General features: G+C 34.2%; 1 protein-coding gene across 1 annotated transcript; it reads left to right on the top strand.

The window, feature by feature from the left end:
• Positions 1 to 3,650: 3,650 nt before the first annotated feature.
• On the top strand, positions 3,651 to 7,710 carry LOC124844469 (receptor-like protein 7). Its single transcript, XM_047321413.2, has one exon. The coding sequence runs from the start codon at positions 4,195 to 4,197 to the stop codon at positions 7,561 to 7,563; it is 3,369 nt and encodes a 1,122-aa protein (XP_047177369.2). The 5' UTR covers positions 3,651 to 4,194; the 3' UTR covers positions 7,564 to 7,710.
• Positions 7,711 to 8,921: the final 1,211 nt, after the last annotated feature.

The following is an 8,921-nucleotide window of genomic DNA, read 5'->3' as shown; positions in this document are numbered from 1 at the left end:
AACATAATATCCAATACTAGATCGTCTATCAATAGGCCAATTTGTCCAATATGCATCACAGTATCCATAGACTTGAATGCTTCCTTTATCTTCATATAACAATCTTTGCCCTAGAGTTTTTTTGATATATCTTAGAATGTGAATGATAGCATTCCAATGGACAACACACGGAGCTTGCATGAACTGATTAACCACTACAACTGCAAAAGATAAATTTGACCTTTTAGTAGTGAGATAAATAAATTTTTCAATCAGTCTCCTATATCTCTCTAGATCGAAGAATAATTCACCTTCTTTAATTAATTTCTGATTTGGGTTCATAAGATTTCCTGGTCTACAATCAATCATACATGTTTCTTGTAATATATCAAGAGTATACTTCCTTTGGGATATTATAACTCCATCTTTTAAGCTACTTTAATGCCCAAGAAGTATTCAAACTTCCAAGATCCTTGGTTTGAAACTTTCTGTACAAGTACTACTTCAGTTGAGATATTTCAGTAGTATCGTTTCATGTAATGACTATATCATTAATATATATTATTAAGTAAACACATTTACCAAGAGATATATGACACTAAAAGACCGAATTATTTGCTTCACTACATTTTAGTCCAATTTTTTGAACAATGGAGCTGAATTTTCCAAACCAAACATTGGTGATTTCTTTGGACCATATAGAAAGCGATGCAACATGCATACCATACCAGACTTCCCTTGAGCAATAAATCCAGGAGGTTGCTCCATCTAAACTTTTTCCTCAAGATCACTATGTAGGAAGGAATTTTTTATATCCAATTGATGAAGTGGCCAATAACAAATTGTTGTTATTGCATATAAGAGGCGAATAATAGTCATCTTGGCAACGAAAGAGAAAATGTTACAATAATCAAGACCATAAACATAAGTGTACCCTTTTGTAACTAATTGGACTTTGAGTCTATCAACTTTACCATTACGACCGAATATAATTGAATACACTCAACGACAACCAACTTCATTTTTGCCTGGTGGAAGGGGCAGGAGCTCCCAAGTATTGTTATGGTTAAGATCATGCATTTTGGAAATCACGACTAGTCGCCATCCAGGATGATCAAGCCTTTATTCACATTTTTGGGTATAACCATAATGGACACTGAGAATAAAAGAAAATAATTGAAAGGTGGCAATTTGTGATAGTTAAAAAAATTATAAATGGGATGTGTGTTTCGAGTGGAACGAGTACCTTTTCTAAGAGAAATGGGTCAGCTTGAATCATCATCACCAAGAGTCGCGACATGAAGTGACGAGAGAGAAGAATCTAAAGTAGGAGATTCACCATTTTCTTGAAGAAGTGGACTCTACATTAGGGTCTTGTGTAGAAATATATCAATATATGGAGATGAGGGTTCAGGAAGACTTTGATCTAGACTTAGATGGACAAAGACATTGAAAGTATTTGACACAACCACGAGAATAGGAAGGATTCGTTGTATGATATGAACATCTTGAACAAATTGGAAGAAGTAAGGAGTTTGTTCAAATAATGTAACATTGGCAAACATATAATACTTCTTGGTTTTATGAGAGTAACACCTGTACCCTTTTTGAAGTCGTGAATAGCCCAAGAATACATATTTGATAGCATGATCATAAAGCTTGTATAGCCTTGGAGACATGTCATGAACAAAACAGACATAGCCAAAAACTCGAGGAGAGGTGTGAAAGAAAGGATCATTTGGACAAAGAATGGAGAAAAGGAATTTATGATTGAGAGAGGAGGATGACATCCTAGTAATAAGAAAACATGAAGTTAAGATGACATCCTATAGTGATGAGCACCAATCAAAAAGGGTACAAGTAGTTTCAACTAAGTGTTTATTTTTCCTTTTTGCTATACCATTTTGTTGTGGTGTTTGAGGACAAGTGGACCCGTTCTACTACCAACTTAAGATTAAAACAGAGAAAAATATATTTAGAGGACATATTTCATAGTTTTGTATTTTATTAAAAGAAGGTTGATATAATAGGAAAACTGAACATCAAAAGCACCGTTCTAGACTTCTTGGACCGATAATTAGGTGGAGAGGTTATCTAACACTCTACTTCCTACTTAGATTTAATTATTACTTGGATTTTCTAATTATTTCAACACTCCTCAAGTTGGAGCATATAGATTGTATGTACCAAGCATGAAACACAAAAACTCAATATGAAGTCACCTTAAAGACTTGGTCAACACATATGTAAGTTGGTCCTTGGATCCAACAAACTCAATACATATTTCTTATCAACAACTTTTCACGAAAAAAATGACAATCAATTTTTATATGTTTAGTTTTCTCATGAAATACTGAATTTGAAGCAATGTAGAGAGTAACTTGATTATTGTAATACATCTTCATAGTCTGGATATCACAAAAGTTAACTCTTGAAGAAACTACTTCACCCATATAAGTTCACACGTTAGTGACGTTATTGTCCTATATTTAACTTCAGTTGTTGATCGGGCCACTACATTATGTTTCTTACTTTTCCATAAAATAATGTTTTCTCTAAGGGAAACATAATATCTAGTAGTAGACTTTCTGTCAATAGGTCAACTTGTCCAATATGCATCACAATATCCATATACCTAAATGTTTCCTTTATCTTCATGTAACAACCCTTGTCCGGGAGTCTTTTTGATGTATCTTAAAATGTAAAAGAGAAGATCATTTGAACAAAGAATGAAGAATGGGAATTTATGATTGAGAGAGGAGGATGACATCCTAGTAATAAGAAAACATGAAGTTAAGATGACATTCCATAGTGATGGACACCAAGCAAACATTTTCATCTAATCTAAGTGTCTATTTTTCCTTTTTGTTATATCATTTTGTTGTAATATATGAGGACAAGTGGACCCATTCCAATACCGACTTAAGATTAAAACAAAGAAAAATATATTTTACGGGACTTAAAAAACTCCTCTCATAGTTCTGTATTTATATTAGAAGAAGATTGATATAATAGGAAAACTGAACATCAAAAACAACGTCCTAGACTACTTGGACAAAGAATTAAGTGCGGAGGTTATCTAACACTCAACTTCCTACCTTGGCTTTTATTATTACTTGGATTTTCTAATTATTTCAACAAATACATTACTTTAGAAATTGAAAAAAAAAAATTAAGTATATTTTCAGTTTTGATGAATTTGGAGTAAATTTTTTTTCCAACATTCAAACTTAATATTTTAATTATTACAATTTGAAAACTATTTATTTTAATGTATCTATCATTTACAAATCGTATCTAAGGTAGCAATTTATTTCAATTTTACATTCTTATTATCAAATATTCAATCTTGTTTCTCAATGCAAGACAAATCCATTAAGAGACTAAATCAAGTTTTTTTTTTTTTCAATTACTGTGTACATAGTTAACTTGAATTAAACAGCTTGAAATCATTTCTAAACCAATAACTATATACATTTATAAACTCTCTAAACAAAACGACTCAAAATGTTTAAAGGTTAATCTCAAGAAAAGGTTAATTATAAATTAAATAATTTCCCGTAGATGAAAAGCTATCTCAACGGTAAAATTGCGCATAATGAAATAATACCTACCGTTGTGGCTGATCCACTGAATGAAAATTGTCGTCATAATAATGCTGACAAAAGTGCATTGATATATATCAGTATTCTATGAAGGGTAGGGTCATTATTTTGAATAATCCAAATTTGCATAGTTTCACACCGGAAGCTACCAAAAAAAGTCAATTCATGAATAGAGGGGTCGACATCAAAACGCGTAAAATGCAATAAAAAAAATCTTGTTCTTCACACTAACGTAGCCTGACTTTTCATCATTTGTAGCAAACCAGCATTTTAGAAAATCAACTTATAGTTCATGACTAAGTTTACTTTGAACGGTGCAATCGTCTTTAAGCAGCTATCTCTGACCAATCTATTGTCTGCATTCTGTTTTCAAAATAGCTCATTCTACTCTATGTCACTTAACCTTCTTTGCACTCTACCCGTCTTCAACACAACTTACACACTTTTGGCCTAGATTCCTTGTAGAATTTGGAGGAGTTTAAGAAGATAAAGAGTGGGGAACACGGGGAACGAGGGTCTTGTTCATGGGTCTTAAACTTTATGAAAGAACCATACGTTCCTTCCCTTCTTCAGTATTGTGTTGGGTGACTGTCCCTCAGTGTAGACACCAATGAGAATCACTTTAGTTTCATTGTTTTCTTTCTTTCTCTGCTACTTGATATATCTCAGTATCTACTTCTCTGCCGCCACTGGCAAATGTCTAGAGGATCAACAATCATTACTGATTCAACTGAGGAACAACCTCACATTTGAGCCTGAAAATTCCAGCAAACTGAAATTGTGGAATCAAAGCATCGATTGCTGCAATTGGAGTGGTGTAACGTGTGACGAGGACGGACGTGTCATTGGCATTGACCTCAGTGGAGAATTGATCAGTGGTGGATTTGATGATTCGAGTGTTGTTTTCAGTCTTCAACATCTCCGGAAATTGAATTTGGCTGGTAATAATTTCAGTTCTGCGATTCCATCTGGATTTAACAAGTTGGAAAATTTGACTTATCTGAATTTGTCATGTGCGGGCTTTAAGGGTCAGATTCCAATAGAGATTTCTCAGATGACAAGGTTGGTTACTCTTGATCTCTCTTCTTCTGTTCTCTTTTACACTAGCAATGAGCTGAAGCTTGAAAACCCAAATCTACAAAAGCTTGTCCAAAATCTCACCAGTATTAGGCAACTGTATTTGGATGGTCTAAGTATATCAGCTGCAGGACATGAATGGTGCAGCGCTTTGATGTCACTGCATTACCTGCAAGAACTTCGCATGTCACAGTGCAATCTCTCAGGACCCCTGGATCCTTCCCTAGCAAGCCTTGAGAATCTATCAGTTATTGTTCTTGATGGGAACAATTTGTCATCCACGGTGCCAGAAACATTTGCCTATTTGAAATTTTTGACCATCCTAAGTCTTTCTTCTTGTCAGTTGACTGGAACATTTCCTCAGAAGATCTTCAAGATTGTAACATTGTCAGTTGTTGACTTATATTTTAACAACAATCTCCAAGGTTTCTTTCCAGACTTCCCCCAAGGATCTCTTCAGACCTTAAGAGTAAGTAACACAAGCTTCTACGGAGCATTTCCAAACTCTATTGGGAACATGAGGAACTTAACTGAATTGGATTTTTCTTATTGTCGATTTACCGGAACGCTTCCCAATTCATTGTCAAACCTCGCAGAACTCAGTTATCTAGACTTGTCATATAACAACTTCACAGGTCGAATTCCATCATTTGACATGGCCAAAAAACTTGCCTACTTAGACCTTTCTAATAATGGTTTGAGTGGTGAAGTTCCGTCTTCTTCTCACTTTGCAGGACAGAAGAATCTCGTTAGCATTGACCTGGGTTATAACGCGATTGGTGGGAGCATTCCTTCATCCCTTTTTACACTCCCACAGCTGCAAAAAATTATGCTTTCCCATAATCAGTTTGGTCAACTAGATGAATTCAAAAATGTGTCTTCTTCTAAATTAATAATCCTCGATTTAAGTAGCAATAATCTATCAGGGTCTTTTCCAACATCTATATACCAACTCAGTACACTCTCTATCCTCATACTTTCTTCAAACAAGTTAAATGGGACAATGAATCTGGATAAGCTTTCGGAGCTCAGAAATTTGACTACATTAGATCTTTCATACAACAATTTATCAGTCGATGTGAATGTTACAAATGCTGAGCCATCTTACTTTCCCAGCATTAGCAATCTAAAGTTGGCATCCTGCAACTTGAAAACTTTCCCTGGTTTCTTGAGAAATCACTCCAGAATCGCCTCTCTAGATCTTTCGGATAACCATATCCAGGGAATAGTGCCCAACTGGATTTGGAAACTACAGAATCTTGAAAGGCTTAATATTTCTCATAATTTGTTGACTCATTTGGAAGGACCTTTGAGGAATTTTTCTTCCAAGTTGTTTGTCCTTGATCTTCATTATAATAAACTTCAGGGGCCAATACCTGTTTTTCCAGAAAACACGCTCTATTTGGATTTCTCAAGCAACAAATTTAACTCTGTTATCCCACAAGACACTGGAAATTACCTGTCTTTCATATTCTTTCTCTCTCTCTCAAACAATACTTTGAGTGGCAGTATCCCTGACTCCCTATGCAATGCTTCATATCTTCAGGTGCTTGATCTTTCCAATAATCACATTTCTGGAACAATTCCCTCATGTTTAATGGCAATGAATGAGAGCCTTGGGGTATTAAATCTGAGAAAGAACAAACTCACGGGCCCTGTCCCAGATACGTTTTCAGCTGCTTGTTCTCTAAGGACTCTGGATCTCCATCACAACAAATTAGATGGAAAGATTCCAAAATCTCTTTCAAATTGTACTTCATTAGAAGTGTTGGACCTTGGAAACAACAAGATTATGGATGGCTTTCCGTGTTTGTTGAAGAAGATATCCACACTCCGGGTCTTAGTCTTACGAAAAAATAATTTGTATGGTCACATTGGATGTCCTAAGACCAACGGCACATGGCATATGCTTCAAATAGTGGATCTGGCCATCAACAATTTCACTGGCAAGCTACCTGGAAACTGCTTCACAAGGTGGGAGGCAATGATGTCTGATGAAAACCAAGATGAATCCAAGGTAAAACATATCCAATATCAGTTTCTTCAATATGGTAACCAAATATATTACCATGATTCAGTGACAGTCACAATAAAAGGTCAACGGATGGATTTGATTAAGATTCTAACTGTCTTCACTTCGATCGACTTCTCATCGAACCATTTTGAAGGGGAAATACCAAATGAGCTATTTGACTTTAAGGCACTCTATACACTTAACTTGTCAAATAATGCTTTTTCTGGCAAAATTCCACAATCAATTAGAAATCTGAAGGAGCTTGAATCCTTAGACTTATCAAACAACTTGCTGGACGGAAATATTCCCACAGAACTTGCAACTTTATCCTTCCTATCAGTCCTTGACCTCTCGTTTAATCATCTCTTTGGGAGAATCCCCACTGGCACTCAAATTCAATCATTTTCAGCATCTTCCTTTGAAGGTAACAAAGGATTGTGTGGCCCGCCTTTGATTACAATATGCAGTGCAAATACAAGTCCAAAAACTACACAAACAGCCAAGGACTTTGATTGGCAGTACATAGTCACTGGAGTTGGTTTTGGGGTTGGAGCCGGAGTATTTCTTCCTATATTGATGATATGGGAGAGAGGAAGGAAATGGAGCAATAATACCATTGATAGTTTTCTTATACGAGTTTTTTCACTGTTCGGGTTAGCTTATATCCCCATTGAGGATGACGAAGGGGATGAAGATGCAGAAGAGATGGACGATGATTCTAGTGAAGAAGATGATTGGGACTATCCAAGCTTCAGAGGAAGGTATTGCGTCTTCTGTTCGAAACTTGACATATCTATGAAGAGGGTCATTCATGACCCCAGTTGCACATGTTACCCCTCATCATCAGCTTCAAATTCTACTCATTCATCAAAATCATATTCCCCTTAATAACACACAAGGTGATCATTTTCTGATTTGTTCTTTCCTTGTTGTCTTCATTTTTTCGTTTGAAAGCATGTATGTATATGCTGTACATAGTACACATCAAAATTACCTAGAGTGGCAAGCAATAATGAGGAAGAAATAATAATGACAGCTCTGATTTTTCAGAAGGAAACTTCTGTAGCAATCGGTGATAAGCAAGATAAATAGATAAATAAATAAACTTCCAGAATATAGCCAATGCTCAATCAGGATTTTCAACGAACACTTTGGAGACAACTAATCCATAGCTCAATCACTTCGATTTCTATGTTGCACACAATGCACAACAATAATTTCATTTTTCAGAATAGTTGGTATGAATTATTTAACACTGAATTACTGTTTACTTAAAGGAAAACTGGGGTTTATACTGCAGACTTGAATTTAGTAAATCAAAACCTAAGACGCGGGCACATTTTGTGTCGACGTTCGGTTTCTTTGGAAAGAGTGATTAATCCAGTGGCGAATGTTTACATGGACGTGAAGGCTCCCTCAAAAAAATTTATCCAATGTTGGTACAGACTAATAAATATCGAAATTTTACTTAATCATCAACGTTTACTTAAACACAAAATTATCTTATGTCAAATCATATGGAATAGTAAAAATGAAAAATAAAGTAACTAGAAAACACACATTGTCTAATATTAATTCCAATTCTAATTTTAATGTTACTTTTAATTTTAACTTTACTAATGTTTATTATAATTATTCAACTTAAATTAATTTAAATCTTAATTGTAACGTTGTTTTAATCTTAATCTAATTTTGATAAAAAGTTTAATTAAAAGTATTCCTACTTCATACATAAAAAAAATTAAAAATTATATAAACAACAGAAGTGTTACTAACTTCGTGTGATGATGACTTCAAAGACAACAATAACAAATTAAGGATGACGACAAAGTGAGAACGATATTATTTACGTTATGAAATAAATACTCAACTATTAAAACTTGTGAAACTAGCCGCTAACAAATGAGAAAATAATAAAATCAATTTTAAGTTGTCTTTCAATAACTACGAAATTGATTTCAATTAAATAAGTTCTTATAAAGTCTATATTAAATGATGTGTCAAATAACATAAAGATAATGGAAGAAAATTAAGCTAACAAAATAAATAAACGATTAGATAACAAAACAATAAATGAAAGTAAAATTACAAAAAGATAAAACAACTAATAAAGTAATAGTTTGATTATACTGCATTACGAAAATAAGATCCGTCATTTTTAAGGATTTTTATGGAATTTATTTTTGTCTTAGATTTTAAATTAATTAGGGTAAATATTCAATTAATTTATTGACGTTTTCATTATC

Source organism: Vigna umbellata, chromosome 11 (assembly GCF_029865625.1).
Source record: "Vigna umbellata cultivar VRB3 chromosome 11, Vumbellata_1.0, whole genome shotgun sequence".
Taxonomy (NCBI): Eukaryota; Viridiplantae; Streptophyta; class Magnoliopsida; order Fabales; family Fabaceae; genus Vigna; species Vigna umbellata.
This window is presented reverse-complemented; position numbering and strand designations above follow the sequence as displayed.